This window comes from Podarcis raffonei, chromosome 7 (assembly GCF_027172205.1).
Source record: "Podarcis raffonei isolate rPodRaf1 chromosome 7, rPodRaf1.pri, whole genome shotgun sequence".
NCBI lineage: Eukaryota > Metazoa > Chordata > Lepidosauria > Squamata > Lacertidae > Podarcis > Podarcis raffonei.
In genome coordinates this window covers 7,341,083-7,360,836 of record NC_070608.1, presented here as the reverse complement: position 1 = coordinate 7,360,836, position 19,754 = coordinate 7,341,083, and the positions used below count along the sequence as shown (strand labels likewise).

At 44.2% G+C, this 19,754-nt stretch overlaps 1 protein-coding gene across 1 annotated transcript in view; it reads right to left on the bottom strand.

Moving 5' to 3' along the window:
• Positions 1-285: 285 nt before the first annotated feature.
• The window catches only part of KCNK9 (potassium two pore domain channel subfamily K member 9), a 95,225-nt gene continuing 75,756 nt past the window's right edge, over positions 286-19,754 (bottom strand). The window contains exon 2 of the mRNA XM_053395220.1: positions 286-3,362. Coding sequence (XP_053251195.1) covers positions 2,524-3,362 — 839 coding nt within the window. The 3' untranslated portion in view covers positions 286-2,523. The remainder of the gene's footprint in view (positions 3,363-19,754) is intronic.

Sequence of the window (19,754 nt, the reverse complement as noted above, 5' to 3'; positions counted from 1 at the left end):
CTGTTTTGTAAGATGTGTGGTGGTGAAGTCATTTGGGGGCGTGGGTGGGGAATGACAACAGAACACAGGTTACCTCTTCCCTCTTCAGCTGTGTCTCCCTTCCCATCAAACAAAATTCCCTCCTGCCTGGCAAATAGGCTTAAAAATCAGCTTCAGCTGACACCAATGGAGGCTGTTTTTTTAAAGCATAATTGAACTCTAACTGCCTGCAGGCCACATGTCAAGGTCCCTGTGGCCAACAGTTCCTCGGCCCTGATATTGTACAATGGAGATAGTTTCCCCATTCTCAGAAATAAACATGTCATCATAAGTGTATTGTTTATTTCACTTCACCCCTCGTTCTGCAATTTTACAATTTCCCCTTACACTGGGCCAGAGGGTACAAGAAATGGAAGGGATGAATACTAGGCCTTCAGATCTCTATATTTACCAAGTGAGAAAGATGAACCAATATAGAAAACTCCAGACCCTGAAGCCTTGTGAAAGCCTTTTGCTGAGGCCATTGCAACCCTCAGAAAATCACAGCATCATATTAGCCTTCTGCTTGGCTTGCTTCATTATGGCATGTCTCATCCCTGCTTTGCAGCTTGCTCTGTCAAAAACATTTTAACCATGCCCTGAGCAAACTAAATCCCTCCCTCGCTCGCTCTGGTGCTGATATGTAATGCGATAGGATAAACTGGATTGTTACATAACGGTTCAAACACAGGCACAAAACACAGAATGGCCATTGGGCTGATGAAAAGCACAGTTGCGTTGGGAGCAACTGAATGATCCCTTTGCAGACCCAATGCAGACATACAGCAGAATTGCCATCTCACAAAAATGAGGCTGATTGGCTGGAAGGAACCCAAGCCAGAACAGGGACTCTTGCAGAGACAGCAACAGGCAAGCTTCTTCATGTCATGGGGTACTTAGCGCTCAAATAAGCTTTTCCATTCTAAATGAGCCCATTTCTCTGGATAACCCTAGTTGTTGTCAACTGTTTTGGAATTTCTGGACTGCAAGCACGCCTCACCATTAAGCCAGTGCTTCCTAGATCTTGTATTCCTTGAACAAAACGGTTCAAAGAGCTGCTCTCAAGTCGCTAAAGCAACTCAATTCCAGTGCAATCATTCAAAGGGTCAAAGCAGAGCAAGTATTGACACCCGCAGCTGCGTCAATTGAACACATTCGCTCAGCAAAAGATTGTCAGGGTTTAAACGTTCCCAGAAGGTCAAAGCATAAGACACTGTCTCTTGAATCCTTCCTGAGGCCAACCAAGGCTTTCCGTTATTTACAAATCAAAAGCATTTAGAGACTATCTTTTATTATAATAATAATTTAAAACAAGGAATGCCCTGTTTTTTTATATAAGAAAAGGGGGGATACACCCACCTCTATATACCCTCCTTGTCCAAGCATTCCCAAAAATATAATTCCTATGCATGCATCTGATTCTGCACACGTACACGCATTCAGGCTCTCTCACTCACACACACAAGCACATGATAACATAAAATTTAATTTTATACAAAACTGTATAAATAAGAAATAATAAAATAGATACTCTTCAGTTCCAACAATTCCCCCCGCAGAAAAGAAAAACCCTCTGTGTTGTGGCATATAGTTGGAACAATAACAAAGAATTAAAAGAAACTGATTTTAAAACCATATTATTTGCTTTAGAGTATTAATCCTATCTTTTCAAGGGTTTTGTTTTCCTCTTGTATTGTCTTAATGCATACCAGTTCTACAAAATGCATGCTGTAGATTTTTTAAAAAATATATGTTTGGGGGGCGGGTTGTAAGGATTTGATCCAGCAAGCAAAAGCAATCCTTCTTTCCTGCCTTGAACCTTTCTGGAAACAAAACATCTAATAAAATCTAGCATTAAAAAAAATTAAAAATCACCATGATACACTTGGTATATTGACCGTTTATGGTGCATGCTTGACTCAGCAAACGGAACAAAAGAGAATAGCAGCTTTTTCCCGTTCCCGCAGCCCCTGCTATGTTTTGGAAGCCAAAAAGCAGGCCAGAATACAAGTTTTTCAAAGGAAGAATCAAAAGAAAACAAAACCAATACCTGATGCTTTGATATATACTTTGTTAGTCACATGGCACTGGTAGTGGAATTGTGCGTGTGCACCTATACCCTAACCCAGACACTCCACACACAGGCACACTCGTGCTCTCTCACTCACACACACACAGAGTGACCTGCTTGTGAAGGAAAAGAGTTCATTAGGTCAAAAAGTGCCCCAGGGCACATTGAAAGCTCCCAGCTAATATGTGCAACTTTGGAATTTGGATACCCACTTCCCATCACCTCGAATCTTCAGACTACCGAGGGGCGGGGACTTAAATGTAAGGCATACTTTGCTCCAGAGCCGAGTCTCAGAGGAAGGATGTCTGTTCCTTTGTTTGATTTCCTTGACTAATCTTAGCCTCGCTCTGACTTACACGAGGAATTCCCTTTTTTTAAAAAAAAAAAAACCAATCTTAGGAATAAAAGATCAAAAACCCCAAGGACAAAGGACTTCAGATGGACTTCCGCCGTCTCATCAGCCTGTGGCTGTCTGTGAAGCTGTTCAAGCCAGGAGAGATGGAGCTCACAGGGGATGGGAAAAGGCTGTTTTTTAATGTGCTTGGCGAGATCTCCTCTATCTTGTAGGAGATAGAGTGAAAGTACTGGAGGTTCAACTTGGAGCTGAAGGAGTTTTGGTGGGACACAACCCGGCTGGTGTATTCGTGGGACCTGTAGCACATGCAGGAGCAATCCGACTGGAGGTCCGTCACCTCGGCTTTGTATCTCGGCCGCCCATGCTGGGAATCTTCTTGGATGTGGATGATCATGCTGTTACGGTTCCCTGCCTGGGAGGCACGTTCCTCAGCCTCCCGCCTCTCTTCCTCGATGTTCATGAACAACCTGAGAACAACCAGATTGAGGAATGCCCCAATGACTGTCAACCCTACTAGGATGTACATAAAGCTAAAGGCCACGTAGAGCGGCTTCCTCTGGAGGGCTCCTTTCGTCTGAAGGGCCACGTAGTCCCCAAACCCTATTGTAGTCAATGTTATAAAGCAGTAGTAGAAGGCCTGGAAAAAGCTCCACTCCTCGCAGTGGGAGAAGGCCGCCGCTCCTATGCAGAGGGTCCCTATGCACGAAAAGAATCCGACGGCCACCATGTTCTCCATGGAGACATCAGTGCTCCTCATCCTGCAGCACCTTTTCATCCGCTGCAAGAGGTACTTGACAAAGGTGTTCATGCGTTCGCCAAGGCTCTGGAACATGACCAGGGTCAACGGGATGCCCAGGGCAGCGTAGCACATGCAGAAAGCCTTCCCAGCATTTGTTCCTGGGGCAGCATGCCCATAACCTGGAGAAGCAAAAGACAAAAACAGGTGAGTGACCAGGGAGGGAGGGAAGGAGGGGTGGCTGCTCCTAGGTGGAGCTACCCATCACAGATGGACTTTGGTCTTTCACATTTCAGTAGCACCATGTGCAAGCCCAAAAATCAAGGTTTTTAAGTTAAAATGGGTTAATTAAATTGATGGGGTGAATTTAGGAAAAGTATTTTAAGAATAAGTTTTGGAATATAAAGATTGAGGTTTATAAGTTAAAATTGGTTAAGTAAAATGAATCAGAGGAAACAAGGTAAAGTGTGGGGACAAAAATTTGCTGAGCTAAAAATTGGAATTGGAATACAAGAAGGGCAGGTGTGGGGAAGTCAAGGAAATTGGGTATGGAAAGTAAGTAATGTAAACTTTTTCAACTGTTGCCTTTTCTTTTTCTTTTTTCTTTTCTGTTTTTCTTTTATATTTTTTTGAAAATTTCAATAAATATATTTAAAAAAAACAAAAACAAAAATCAGCTCACATACTCCACTTCTCGCCTTCTGTTCGGTTCAATTCACTACGTCATAGTTGCAATGCCCTGCTTTTCCCTGCTATGCTCAACACCCAGTATGGTGGTACAAGTTGTCCTGCCCTAAGTCTTCCTCTGTACCATTCCAAATGCCCTACACATGTCTTCAGTAAAGGAGAAATAGAGCTGTGTGTCATCACTGAAAGACTCATGGTGCCCAAAAACACTCCCCAAGCATCACCCACTGAAGACAACCATCCAAGTAGAACTGGAACCACTGCAAAACAGCTCTGCTCACCCCCAAATGGGACAGCTGCTCCAGAAGTATACCATTGTTGATGGTATTGAAAGCCACTGAGAGGTCAAGGAGGATTAACAGGGACACATTGCCCCTGTCTCTCTTCTGACAGAGGTCATCATATAAGGCGACCATGACCGTTTCTGTGCCAAAGCCAGGCTGAAACCCCGATTGAAATGGATCTAGAAGATCAGTCTCCTCCAAGATCTGGATTTGGTCAATGGCCACCCACTCAAGTACCTTACCCCCAAAAGGGAGGCTGGCAGCTGACCAGTAATTACTTAGGTTCTCAGAATCTATGGATGGTTTCTTGAGAAGTGGTCTTATCACTGCCTCCTTCAAACAGGCAAGAACCACCTGCCTGATATTGCTGTATCATAGCAATATGATATTGCTATATCACAGCAATAGTAGTGAAAAGTGATCTGTTAACTAGTGGTAGCAACAGCAGCCGCAGCAATAAATCCATGCCAAGATCTCCTCCTCCTCCATTTGCAGGATCTGAATGCAAATTGTGTGCTGCTGATTTCGCTTCCCTTTGAATTCACTTTTTCAGGCAATATGGGACCCACACTGCTATTCAAAACCGGAATGGAAGAAGCTTCACAAGCATTCTTCATCATCATGCCATGGTAATGGAAATTCACCTTCCTTCGTGGGGCAATCTCTCCTTTTGACAACAGCATAAAGCTGGGGGTGGAAGGGGGGTGAACTATGCCAAACCCTTATGACTCAGACATTTCTTATGCTGGCTGCAGCCTGAGATGGCAGATAACGACAGAGGAATAATTGCATCTGAAACTTAAAACAGACGTATTAGGAGGGGGAGGGTATGGTCATGACTGAGGTAACACACAAACTGCTTTTCCTCCAGGGAAATGGTGGCAACGAGTGACATAGATCTTAGGAATAACTCTAGTCATCCTTTCAGCATGCTGAATTTTCCTTAGCTCAGTTGTACTAGACACTTAAAGGCCATTGTATGTAGACTGTGTATCTGAAGCGTCTAAGCTGCTCTTGACTCAGGTTGCCCCATCATCTTCAGTCATGGTAGCAGACAAACCCTTTCAGTAGCAGCTAATACTGTCATGGTCGGAGGTAGGAATGAACATGTCAGTTTGGGTCTCTTTCTGTTTCTCCTTTTCCCAGTCTTCAGTTATTCTCATTTCTGCATTGATTTGCAGTTTATGCATTGTATTAGGGCAAATGGTTTGCAACAATTATTGTATTAGGCAAAGCTGCATTTTTTTAATATAAAAAAATGTGTATATTGGAGAAAATTCACACTAAAATGCTGGTGAATTTTCACGACTTAAAAAAATCCACGCAGTAATGTAGGTGGAAAAATTAAAGTAAGGCTGGGAAAATGAGAAACTGGAAGAAACCAAAATTGACAGATTAGGCCTAAGTAAACCCATTAGTAAATACTGCAAACAGTGCATCCAATTCTTTAAATTAGAGTTCGGCATATTATATACACACCCAGAAAATGACTCCACTCCCCATTGACTTCTCTTTCCATGAGCGGAAATAACGAAGGTTGCCATCAAATCTTTTCTAAAACTGACTTTGCAAGTAGGGGATCTGTTACTGCTGAATATCTACCATCATTTATGTTTATTTCATATTGTTTACAGACCACCTTTCTACTCATCTGCACCCGAAGCAGTGTACAGTTAACATCAGTAAAGACAACAAAGGTCAATCAACAAAATGAACACTGAAAAAGACTGCAGTAGAACAAAAATGTGAGGCAAATTTTGAAAGAAGGGCCCCACAAGATCTACCTGGAGGAGTGTTCCAGAACTGCAGCAACTGCATCTAAAGAAAGCTCAAATCTGTTATACAACATTATAGACAACTTGGTAAAATCTTCATGGCATTTTCCGCTCATTAAGTGGGGGCTTTCTTCACTGCCACAATAGTTGGTGGAGCCTCAAGACTACAAATGCCATGGTACAGTGTTACTATGACCAAAATGTTGTTATGAGTTTGGGGTTGCCAGACTCCCCTAAATTCCTGGACCTAGTAAGTGTTAGAATTTAATCAAGGATTGGAGTGTTAAAATATAAACCATGTAAGCTTCCTCATGAGAGGTGAGCCATTAAGAAAACAAAGGAACGGTGATGACCCATTAAGAAAGCTAAGGAGAGGGGGCTCTGTGCCAGATGGCAAATGGGTGACACCTCTCCTCATTTTGAAGTTAGTTAGAAGACAAAGCCAGAGTTTCAGGCAGATGTTTAGAGTTGGCTGTGATGTGACCTAGAGGGCGGAAAGGTTGCAGGTTTGTAAAGGCAGCAAGCTAGGAAGAAGGTCGGGGTATGATTGATTTCTGCTTGAATCCAAGGCTGCACCTATGGGAGAAACAAGATCCTTAATGCTGTTAACCCCTCAATCACAGGCTCAGGTTGTATATATGTGCACATAAACAATATTATTGCAAAGAGACCATAGTCTCTGCTGTGCCTCATTTGCAAAAGGAAACATGAACCCCTGGAATCTCACACTACTCAGAGATTGGGGTGTCATGCAGCAATATGCATCCACAGAAACATACGATACCTGTGAATGTAACAATAAATAAGCTAATTTTGAGCATATGCAACTGCAAAAGGAGCAGCTGAAAGCCAAAAAGGAGCAGATCGATTTCCTGCAGCAAAAAATGTTGCCTGGCTGCCTCTAGCCTTATTGCTATGCACTGGACCACACCAGCATATGTGAATAAAGTTTAAAATAATTGTAAAAGGAATCATGCTCCTGCCCTAGCCAAGACTACAGTCGCCTCCCAGAGATTAACAGCACGAGCCACAGGCCTCTTCTTCTCTCATCAGCTCTATCAGGTCAGGCGCCTGTCTTCCCTTTTTTTAATTCTGAAGGGTGGAAGGCCAGGCTGCAGCACGGCACAGCATGACTCAGAAGAAGGATGGCTGCTTCAGCTTGAAAAGTTACCCCCGGCACAGGTTTGTCTGCAAGTAAATCAAGTCGACTTAGCTAAATGCCTGTCAGCAAATCAAGCAGATGGCAGTGAAGAGGCAGAGTTGAAAGGGTCACCCAAAAAAGAGAAGGGGGAGATGGTCACAGAGTCAGCAAATTCCTGTCCCAGTGGAGAGGTGAGTGCTAGCTTCTCCTTGCAATCACATAGGAGGGAAACGGTATAAGGGACGTGACTTTCCTTCCATAGTATGATTCACCCTGACATCATAAGGTCCCAATTCTCAATCCAGGACATGCATCTGCACTCCAAATACTTGAGAGAGCTATGGCCATCCCAGCTCGTTCCAAAAAAAGCTTTAATACAAATGCTACGATTAAGAAAATACAGTGGACACTCGGGTTGCGAACATGATCTGTGTGGGATGCATAATAATAATAATAATAATAATAATAATAATAATAATAATAATAATAATAGATTTTTATTTCTATCCCGCCCTCCCTAGCTGAAGCTGGGCTCAGGGCGGCTAACAACAATAAAATAATACAACATTCTAAAATCATTTCATCATAAAATTAATTCAAATCAAATTGATGGCAACCATTGGGCTAGAGTTCTGTGAAGATAGCCAAAGGAGGGAGTCAGGCTGTGCCCTGGCCAAAGGCCTGGTGGAACAGCTCCATCTTGCAGGCACTGCGGAAAGATGTCAAGTCCCGCAGGGCCCTAGTCTCTTGTGGCAGAGCATTTCACCAGATCGGAGCCACAGCTGAAAAAGCCCTGGCTCTGTTTGAGGCCAGCCTAACCTCTCTGTGGCCTGGGACCTCCAAGATGTTTTTGTTTCAAGATCATAAGTTCCTCTGTGGGACATACCAGGAGAGGCAGTCCTGTAGGTACGAGGGTCCTAGGCTGTGTAGGGCTTTAAAGATTCGCGTCTGCGATTCGGCGTTCCAGTACTTCCGGGTTTTGGTGGTCCGCAACCCGAAAAAACACAACCTCAAGCGGCTGTAACCCAAGGTATGACTGTAGTGGAGAAGAATTAGAACAGCAATCTTTTGCGCTGTTCCCTTGGAGTAAGCTGCACTGAGTGCAGTGGATTTCCAAGTTAACATGCCTAGGACTGGGCCGCAACAGTGCGGTTTGGGGCATATCTACTCAGAAGTAAGTCTTATTGAGTTAAATGAGTCTCACCCCCATTGTTTGTGCAGGATTGTAGCCCATGTCAAAGAAGTGTGCTTAGGAAGAAGGTAAGTGTCCGCTTTATATTAAGTTATTCTATCTAGATCAGTATCATCTACGCTGACTGGCAGGGTTTCAGACAGGACACATTTCCAGTCCTCCTTGAAGATCACAGAATTGTAGAGCTGGAAGTACCCCTGAGGGTCATCTAGTCCAACCCCCTGCAATGTGGGGATCTCAACTGCTGGGGATTGAACCTGGGACCTTCTGCACTCAGAGCAGATGCTCTGCCGCTTGAACTGAAGGAAATCAAGCAATCTCAAAAGGATAAATCTGCAGGTGATTCCACATCAGACTGCAGTGGGAGGGAGATTAAATATTTGAATGCTCGCCAAGATATATTGCACACGCAAGACCATCAGGGAGCAAGCACAGGAAATAATGCACGATTGAATGCGCATCAGATCTCATAATTCCACCAGCACCACCTGCAGTCTGAAGAGTTTCAGCCAGCTTTCAGTCATCTGGTGAACTTGTCCGCTTGCCTGCATCCTCCCTGCTGAATTTGCTGAATCTGGGCTTATGTTTTAGAGGGGAAAGGGTTCAGAACTCGGCAGGCTCTGCTACACAGTTATCACATCACATCCAGCCTTATGTCTTATTGCACATGCTGAGGGGATGGAATCTGTGTGTCCTCGCGGCACCCCTCTGTCCCAATTTGCCTCTGCCAACCCTCCTCAGAAACTGTCCAGAGTATTATATCACAAGACATATAATGGCTTGAAGAAGACTGCAGACTGAAAAGGCAAACTGGCAAGCAGAGATGACCGAAGGAAATAACTCTTCTCGAGTTTAAACCAATCATGCCTCCTTGGATTACACACACACACACACACACACACTGCTCACTTCACTCTCCAACCCCTCCCCTTGCAGCTTACAGAAACCCCTTCCTCTTATGACAGCGAAGTCCAGTCGCGAATGACTCTGGGGTTGCGGCGCACATCTCGCTTTACTGGCCGAGGAAGCCGGCATTTGTCCGCAGACAGTTTTTCCAGGTCATGTGGCCAGCATGACTAAGCCGCTTCTGGCAAAACCAGAGCAGCGCACGGAAATGCCATTTACCTTCCCAACGGAGCAGTACCTATTTATCTACTTGCACTTTGATGTGCTTTCGAACTGCTAGGTGGGCAGGAGCTGGGACCGAACAACAGGAGCTCACCCCAGGATTCAAACTGCCAACCTTCTGGATCGGCAAGCCCTAGGCTCAGTGGTTTAGACCACAGCGCCACCCGCGTCCCCCTTCCTCTTATAGATTGTCCCAATTGTGCACACACCCCTCCACCTACAGATCACCCAAATCTGAGCCCAGGAAACCTGAAGAGGAACAGACAGGACAGGCTGTTCCATCACCATGCTGCAGTTCTTGTGGCTGCCACACAAAGTGCAGCATGATGACATTCTTGCAGTTTTACTATATAGCTCCAGCTGCGACAAAACATGTCTCCCCCATACCTCTACAGCCACAGCTTTTGGGGGTGAAGTAAAAACCTTCCAACTGTTTTGACTTCACACCCAAAGGCACACTCCTCTGTTGACTCTCAAGACAAGACGGATGCCAAACTAATCCAGCTTTCACATCAAGCATTTTATTAAGTAAAAAAATTCCATCCAGCAGCACCTAAGTTTGTTATTGGTGTGAGCTTTCGTGTGCATGCACACTTCTTCAGATACACTGAAACAGAAGTCACCAGACCCTTATATATAGTGAGAGGGTGGGGAGGGGTATTATTCAGAAGGGTGGTGGGAATGGGTGATTGGCTGATAAGTGTGGTAAACCTGTTGACGACTGTTAACGACTGCAATTGGTCTTACAGGAAAAAGCAAGGGTTGAGATGGCTAAAAATAGCTTTATCGTGTACAATGAGATAAGAATCCAATGTCTCTATTCAGACCAGGTCTCTCCATGGTTTTAAGTTTGGTAATCAGTTGCAATTCAGCAACTTCTCTTTCCAGTCTATTTCTGAAATTCTTTTGCAATATGACAGCTACTTTGAGATCTTGTATAGAATGTCCTGGGAGATTGAAGTGTTCTCCTACTGGTTTCTCTGTCTTGTGATTCCTAACATTTTACTAAGAAACCTCTTTGGAGCCACAAAATTCCCCTACGTATTGCAAAGGATTTGGGGCCACCATTTAGAGTGCACATTCAGTTTGCAGAAATGAGACCAGCAACAAAATGCTGCAGTGTGGAGTGTTCCTGTTCAGGTTTCCAGCCTGCGATCCATGCTTTTTCCCCATTCCATTTTGCCTTTCCTCTCCCCTGAGCATACCCAGTTCTCAATGGGCTGGGTTTTTTGGCTGGTTGAAAGGGTCCCCTTTGTGTTTTCCCCCAAAGCTGTTTTGTGCATCTGCAATCCTTTAAGATCCCTGAAGACCTCTGATGCTTCTCTCACACACCATTTGTGCTGTTTTGGCCATGTAAGGATTGTTGACTGAAGATTGAAACACTACTATCCTTCGAAATCCATACTTGAATGAACTTTGCGGTGCCGTTCTCCAACCAAGTAATTTGCAGGCTTTGAGCATGCATCAATGCATCAGTGAAAATGATTTTTAAAAATGCACTGTGTTGGGAGAAATTGCTTGCAAACCTGTGTAATAGTCAATGTTGCAATGTTGCATGCAATAATGTTTCTGTTATCCTAAAATACTGGTGCATTTTCATTGGGACCTTTAATTCGCAAATGGATGTAGAAATATGGAGAAATTAAGATTGGGAAAATGAGAAATGAAGAGAAACTGATTGGATAGATCTGCCTACCCCTGCAGATCCTGAATCTAGTGTACTGTTGGCATGGCAGACGAACATCAGTCATATTGTTCTGCCCATTGCTTCTGCCCATTGCTGATGTTCACCTTGAGAAGCCCCTGAGGAGCCCTCAAGGATCCCCAAGATTCCCTGGAGCACAGTTTGAAAGCCTGATGTTATGTATGAACTGAAATGCCTGGAGTGGAAGGGTTCCTCACAGCAATCCCTAGGGAAATCTGTAAAGAGCTTTGCAGAGCCTGCCATTAGGAAGTTTTCCTTACATACAGCCTACGTTGAATTTCTCTGCTCAATTGCATCCCATTACCCTTCGCTATACACCCCCTACATCATTGCGGAGTCTCTCCATTCTTGGTATTAAAAACCCTTTTCCAGCACTGTCAGAGAGTCGTTATCTCCTGCCTCAGGCAGAAGCCTCCTAGTCCAGCACTTGCATCCATAAAAAAGATAGAAAGCTGCCTTAAAGCTGTGAGACCATTGGTCCATCTAGTGCAGAACAGCTGACACTGGCTGGGAGCAGCTCTCCCTAGGTTTCAAGCAGAGTCTTTGCAAGCCGTATCTGAAGATTCCAGGGATTCAGTCTGGGACCTGCCGCATTAAAAACAGATATTCTGCCACTTAGCTGCAGTCCATTCTGCTGTGCCAGCAATATTTCTGCATAGGGTGGTTTGTGTGAACAGCTGCTCCGTGGTCTAGGGCTCAGCTTGGAAAGTGGCCTGGGTCAAACAGGTGAAGACGGTTTAAGAAAGTTAGATGGTGTTGGATTGAAATTGAGAGGTTTCTAGCTGCAATAATATATAAGAACATAGATGGGGAAAAGAAAGGGTTTAAAAAATAAGGTAATGTTATAAGCTGTAATGCTTTAAATGAAGGATTTGCTGAACAAATAATCTTAATTGGGATACAAGAAGGAGAAGTATGAGGAGGTCTGAGAAATTTGTTATTTAAAAGTATGGTTTATGAATTTTATGCCTGTGTTTAATGTTTCTGTTTGTTTTGTTTGTTTGTTTGTTTAAAAAATTGGAAAATTTAATAAATATTTCTTTAAAAAAAAGCACAAACAGGTAAAGACGGAACGGTTGATGGCAAAATCCTACAAAATCTCAGGCTGTGGGAATCAATACTAGCGGTGGCAAGGGTGGGGGTAGAAATGACATCTGCCAGCCATCATATGAGGAAGAACCGCGGATTTGAGTGGTAAAGCATCTGCCTTGCAAGCAAAAGGTCCCAGGTCCCTTTAAAAAGACTTCCTGCCTGAAACCCCATACAGCTGTTGCCAGTCCGTGTAGACAATACTAATGTAGATGGACCAATGGTCTAACTCAGTATAAAGCAATATAAAAAAATTCCTTCCAGTAGCACCTTAGAGACCAACTAAGTTTGTTATTGGTATGAGCTTTCATGTGCATGCACACTTCTTCAGATACACTGAAACAGAAGTCACCAGACCTGTATGTATATATATATATATATATGTATGTATCTGTATCTGTAAATGTAAATGACAAACCTAGACAGCATCTTAAAAAGCAGAGACATCACCTTTCCAACAAAGGTCCATATAGTTAAAGCTATGGTTTTCCCAGTAGTGATGTATGGAAGTGAGAGCTGGACCATAAAGAAGGCTGATCGCCGAAGAATGGATGCTTTTGAATTATGGTGCTGGAGGAGACTCTTGAGAGTCCCATGGACTGCAAGAAGATCAAACCTATCCATTCTGAAGGAAATCAGCCCTGAGTGCTCACTGGAAGGGCAGATCCTGAAGCTGAGACTCCAATACTTTGGCCACCTCATGAGACGAGAAGACTCCCTGGAAAAGACCCTGATGTTGGGAAAGATGGAGGGCACAAGGAGAAGGGGACGACAGAGGACGAGATGGTTGGATAGTGTTCTCGAAGCTACCAGCATGATTTTGACTAAACTGCGGGAGGCAGCGGAAGACAGAAGTGCCTGGCGTGCTCTGGTCTACTCTATTTTCAATGAAATTTCAAGGGAAGAATTCCCTTTTCTGGGTTTTCATTTTGGGGTGGGTGAATAACTTAAAAAGAGCAAAACTGTGTCAGTTCAGCTGTGTCCCCCTCCCACTTCTAGGCTAAACAATAATAATTTCTTCAGTCTTTCCTCACACACCCTGCTGTCTTCACTCTTGAGCAACAGTGGTCATGAAGGGTCGGACACGACTAAACGACTAAACAACAACATCATCTGTATATGTATCTGAAGAAGTGTGCATGCACACGAAAGCTCATACCAATAACAAACTTAGTTGGTCTCTGAGGTGCTGCTGGAAGGAATTTTTTTATTTTGTTTCGACTACGGCAGACTAACACGGCTACCTACCTGTAATCAGTATAAAGCAGTTTCCTACATTTCTGCAAGGACTTCATCCGCTACAAGTTGTGGTCAAACAAGTTGGAGACAGGGAGTGGAACGGAGAAAGGAATCCCCATCATTGTGGCCAGCTAAATCTTATGAAATCTCCCACTCCATTTCCCCCACCTTCCGATGGAAAGAAAGCATTCCATCCCAGCTCTAAACACTGCACTGATCCAGAACTCAGTATGCCCGGAGCCCCACATTTTCATGGGGAAGTATTCAACCAAGCAATCCCCCCATTTGCAATGTGAAGTGGTACAACCAACCAACAGCTCTTTGTCGTAATGTAGCAAAGAATAATATTAGCCTTTGCCGACACAGTAATTTAAGGAGATCCCACATTCTGGCAATCCCCATCCTGCGGAGTTTTCATCCTTTCCCCCCACTACACTTCATAGGAGCTTTGCATATCTCCTGCAAGAGGAGCAACTCTATTTTCAATGAAATTTCAAGGGAAGAAATTCCTTTTCTGGGTTTTCATTGGGGGGAGCGAATAACTTAAAAAGAGCAAAACTGTGTCAGTGCAGTTGTGTCCCCCTCCCACTTCTAGGCTAAACAATAATAATATCTTCAGTCTTTCCTCACACACCCTGCTGTCTTCACCCTTGAGCAACTGTGGCTCCTCTGAATCCTTTCCTGCCTTTTTGGATTTTTTTCAATCACCAACTGAGGGTCTGAACAGGCATCTGTGAAATCCTGCTAGGAAGAGGCTAAGATGAGGATGCTGAAAGCAGCAAGCCAAGCCACTGCGGCCAAGGAAGTAAATCTGTCTTGTTTAAATTGTGGAAATTGATCCACCCATCCCAGTTAGCCATTTTTACAGCAATTTGTCTCATCAATAGGCAGCTGCAGTTTTCTACAAAATAAGCCCATTTCTCTGTTGTTTACAAAGAGCAACCTTCCTCGATGCCAGATTCTGACATATGCATCCCACGGTAAATTTACAAGAGGCGGTGGAGCTAGGCATCCCATCTTAAACGTTCTGACTATGCATAATCAGGGCGATCCATCATTTTTGTTTCCTGTGCACTGGAGGCCCAAAGTATGAGCCTGTGTGAAAGATCCAGCACTTTCAACAACTTTGCGTGGATTCCTGAAGAAAACCCACCCCCAAGGCCAGCCTTACCACATTGTGATCAATGAAGCCGGGAGGAGTACATTGACCATCTCCAGAAAGGAAACATCACTTTCACTCCTCCATCCCTGGCTTCTCACTATCCACTGGACAAGTCAGGTTGGATAAGGCCCGAGGGACTCGTTTATCCGGCCTGCGACAACCCCTGCTGCTGCCGCCCGCTCTTACCAGCACTGCGCTGTGCGGCTGCCCACTTCTGGGTCGGAGGAGGCACGTGCACATGCACACAAGCTATTTCCGGTGCTCCTCCAACCCAGAAGTGTGCTGGAAATAGCATGTGCACACGCGTATGGGCACGCACTGCCCCGCCCTCCGGCCCACCGCACAATTGGCACTGGAGACACTGGCCAGAGGTGCGGTAAGTTTGCTGGCCCCTGATGTAAGCACTATAAAGTGCATTTGAAGCGCATCACTTTCCTCAAAGAAATCTGGGCACTGTAATTCACCCCACACAGAGTTACAATTTGCAACAGCCCTAAACAAATTACAGTGCCCAGAGGGTGACAATGCTACCTGTCCACTTCCTCTTCCCCAGTATCAGTGCTGCCCTTGTAGAACTTAGCAGAGAGGAGTATGGAGACAAAACTAGAATGAGGTGGCTCTGTTTGAGCTATGGGCATTCCAGCCACCACTTTGATTTGAAAGCAATAACCTGGCCGGTTGGTTTCAGTCCCTTCTTCACCAGCCTGCAAAAGAAAGCCTGCAATATTTCAGCGGAGACCAAAATATTTGTTCTCGTAACTGGTTAAAGATGGTTCTGAGTGTGTCTGTGTCATCCACACACTGAATGGCACAACCCCACCACCACAAGTCATTGCAAATGACCACACCACATCCCAGCCATCTCCAACCTGAAGCCCTCCAGATGTGGTTATGTCTACAGTTCCCATCTTTCCTTACCATTGGTCACACTGATTGGGGCTGATGGCCATTGTAGTCCAAGAACATCTGGAGGAAACCAGGTTGAGGGAGGCTGGCATAATCTGAAAAGGACCGTGAAAACAAAGCCAAGAAAGCAACAGCTCTGGGGCATGGTTCTGTGGAGGTTGCATCTCTTCAGAACACAGTTCACCAAGTGTGCCAGCAATTTTCTCTGCTTCTTGTGGCTTATTATTATGTTTTCTCCTTTCATGCTTCGAAATCAAAAGCTCCCTTTCCAGGCTTAGTGCAGTTTGTACCATGCTATATTTGCCTCCAAAACTCAATTTCCTTGGAGGGTTTTTGCAGTTGTTTGATGAAGCTGCTTATCAGGGTACACAAAGAAATGGCAGTGATTTCCGACAAGCCACACCACGCTTCCAGTTACCAACCATTCTGTAGTTGAAGGGAGGGGGAAGAAAACATTTTCTGAGCCTTCCAATCAGAGCAAAGACAGGGAATATCTCTAAATTTTAAACCCTTAAGTATTAAGAAGTTGGTAATTTTAGGACTCAGCCTAAACTCACATGGCTCAGGCAGTTCCAAATGCCCAGAGGCTCTTGCACAAGCTCTAAAAAAAAATTACTTCAAGCCATTCCTCATTCTTCTAGTCTGCCTCTGAACCCAGAATCATTACAGTCAGGGAAGGAATATGCAGTCGGGTCCAGAATAATACTGTTGCAGGATTCGAGTAAACACTTACAATTAAGAAAACAAATGTAAATATTAAGAAACAACAGTTTGGAAACTAATTAAGGATAAGACATAATTGGAAAGAAAATGTGGTATAAAAAATAAATGATGAGAATATAAGAGCATTTCATCAAAAGATAACAGTTAAGCAGAAATAGCAATTATTTAATGAACCGGAAGGGTGGGGGGGATGTTTTGATTCTTTTATTATTTTTCTTTTACATGACAAATGTGTGGAATATAAAACTGTAAAGCTAATAAAATTCTTTTTTTAAAAAACCAGAATAATTCTGTTGCACTTAGTTCCCTGTAATCAATGGAAATTAACACTAACTTGTTGCATTAATTTCAGCAGTAACCAAATATAGTCTGCATCCAGCCCATGGTTGCCAATCGTCTAGGACCAGTCTGAACACTAGGGGTAATGTCTGTCTGCTTCTGTGATTAGAACAGCCTTCATCTGCTGGTGAGAGAGGAGGGAGAGTCCCCTACCTCCCAAGGGAGACTGTTTCACTGTTGAACAGCTCTTACCACCAGAATGTTCTTCCTGATCTTTAGTTGGAATCTCCTTTCTCGTAATTTGAAACCATTGTGTAAAGGGAATTGGGGTTGCTTGTGCGTAAAGGGTGCTGCAGCTCTAGGCAACGTTGCCTGGCTAAACCTTTCCCTGGCTGGACAGCCCTTTCTCCATGGCTGTGTCAGTCGCTGGCAGAATCCGTCAGTGGACGTTTTCTGAACTTCTTCCAACATAGAAGCTCTTTGACCCCAAGTCTCCTCCTAGCCTCCCTGTGCGGAAGTCTCCTGCGCAGAGTGGGCCTGCCCAACGGAGGTCCTGGGCTCTCCCCGCTGGTCTCTGTGGAAGAGTCTTGGAGCCCTCTCTCCGCAGTCCCCCCTTGCTTCCTGGTGTCACTCCTATTTCCTTCCTCAAAGGAAGTTCTCTCTCTCTCCCTGCTGGTCCCTTCTCCTGCATCGTTGGGGAGCCTTACCTCCACTCTAGGCTCCGATGGCAGTTCTCTGACACATTGGTTCAAGTCCTACCCTCCAGAGCAGGAGAAAACAAGCTTGCTCCATCTTCCATGTGACTGCCCTTGAGATATTTGAAGAAGCTAATAACATCTCCTCTCAGTCTCCTCTTTTCCAGGCTTAATATACCCAGCTCCTTCAACCACTCCTCATAAGGCTTGGTTTCATAGATGCAAATAGCTCTGTCAATTCTCAATTTACGTAAGTGCAAAAAAAAAAATGAATATAGGGAGAAAACCAAGGGTACAAATACATGAAAAAGAAACAGAAAACAGCCGAATGAAGACTGAGCATACTCAGAAGGCATGGAATACTACGTGGCTGCTGGGGTGAGGAAAAGGAAAACTGAAGTGAGGAAGAGAAATAGTATTGAGTGCCTGTAGACCTGAACAGGGGACGCGGGTAGTGCTGTGGGTTAAACCACTGAGCCTAGGACTTGCCGATCAGAAGGTCGGCGGTTTGAATCCCCACGATGGGGTGAGCTCCTGTTGCTTGGTCCCTGCTCCTGCCAACCTAGCAGTTCGAAAGGACATTAAAGTGCAAGTAGATAAATAGGTACCACTCTGGCAGGAAGGTAAATGGTGTTTCCGTGCACTGCTCTGGTTCGCCAGAACCAACTTAGTCATGCTGGCCATATGACCCAGAAGCTGTACGCTGGCTCCCTCGGCCAATAAAGTGAGGTGAGCGCCACAACCCCAGAGCCGGCCACGACTGGACCTAATGATCAGGGGTCCCTTTACCTTTACCTTTTAGACCTGAACAGAGGCACGCCACATTGTACCATTTTGCTCCAGGTCCCACCTGTCTCTCATTCAGTGCAGCAGATGGTGTACCTGCAACCAGTGGTGCTAATGGACTCAATGGGCACTGTCCAGTGCTCAGAAGTAAATAATTCAGATTAACTAATTCATTGAATTAATTCAAAAATCTCTGAATTATACCTCAAACTGAATTAAGTTCCTTTTGCAGTGGAACATTTGGGTGATGTGCAATTCGTATATGTTTCATCACACTTAACTCTGTGTTTGATTGTGGCCATTTCATTATTTGGGGTAAATTAATAAAACAACTGTTCACATTACACTGTGTTATGTTCTGATGCTTTCTTGGTCTTCTTAAATATATTTTATTCTTGAGGAGAGCAGCTTGTAAAATTCTAGTGGCTAAAAAAAAGTGCCAAGGACTACTTGAATGAATTTTGAATGGAATTGTAACCTGAACTGGGACGGAATTAGTTCCTTTTTAGAGGCGGCGAACTTGAACTGGAATTTGTTCCTTTTTATAATGAAGTTTCCAAGCACTGTTACTGTCGATTTTAAAGCCGTTTTTCTATGACATTCCTTAAAGTACATATTGAAAAGTATTATAAAAAGGATCATGGTTGTAAATGATAGTGCTAAAGTATATGTGAGAGCAGAAATGAATTAACCGCCAACTATTAAAGTGCTTAACCTTCGAAGTCATAATGTGCAATGAACAATTCAAAATCCTACCGCTGGCCCAAATACATGGAGTCTTCACACACCATTGATGCAAACTACACTCCATTACAATGCAATCTCCCAGAGAACAAGGGAGAGGTAGCATTCCTGAGCACCTGTGCCTCTGAGCCCATCTCAAATACATTTTCTTCCTGTTATTTAAGCAATTACGGTCACGACCCATGTCTTTTCTAGGGGTGATAATGACCAACTGAAATTACTGCATTCATGCACCATTAGCCCCAAACCATCATTAGCTGCCTTCAGCGCTGCACGTCCACTAATAAGACTCAAGCCTCTGCCATGAGAACGTATCCCTCGGACTTAGAGATTGTGCCAGAAGGAAGCCCCTTAAATACCATAGGCTTTCAGTCCATTAGGAAATGGATGTGTTGGCTACAAAAGCTCCCATTTGTCTTCCTGTTGGAATCAGAAAGCCGAGGGTTGCACTTAACAAGCAGGTAGGGAATTCAGATACCTCTGCCCAGCAGCTTAAATTTTCTCATCCTCAGGGAAAATTGACACTTCACAGTGCTTCCATTTTTATTATTTGGATTGCTATCCTACCCTCTCTAGAGGGCTGGAGGCAGGTTGTAAAACTTTAAAACAAAGCACATAAGCTTATTAACCAAGGGTTGTATCTAAGTCATACTCAGAGGAGACCTCCTGAAGCTGGTGGACTTCCATGTGACAAACTTAAGTCCATGGATTTCAGGGAGCCTATTCTGAGTAAGACTTAGTTGGGTGCCACCCCAAATCTGTAAAATATTAACAAGGATGGATCTGGGAGCCACGGGAAACTACATTTCCTATGATCCCCAGCATTAATAGATGCTCCATGAAAACATCCAAAATCATTAAGTGAGACCTCCCCTCTCCACCTCCAGACTGCCCTGCCTTAACATGCATACATTTTGGGAAGGAGGGAACCAGTTGCATGGAGATGTCAGGTGTACTTGGCCTGAATTTCAGAACAGCATGGGCTTAGGGAGTTCTGAACTGAGGATGTTCTTTCTAGGTCCCATCATAATGGGTAAAA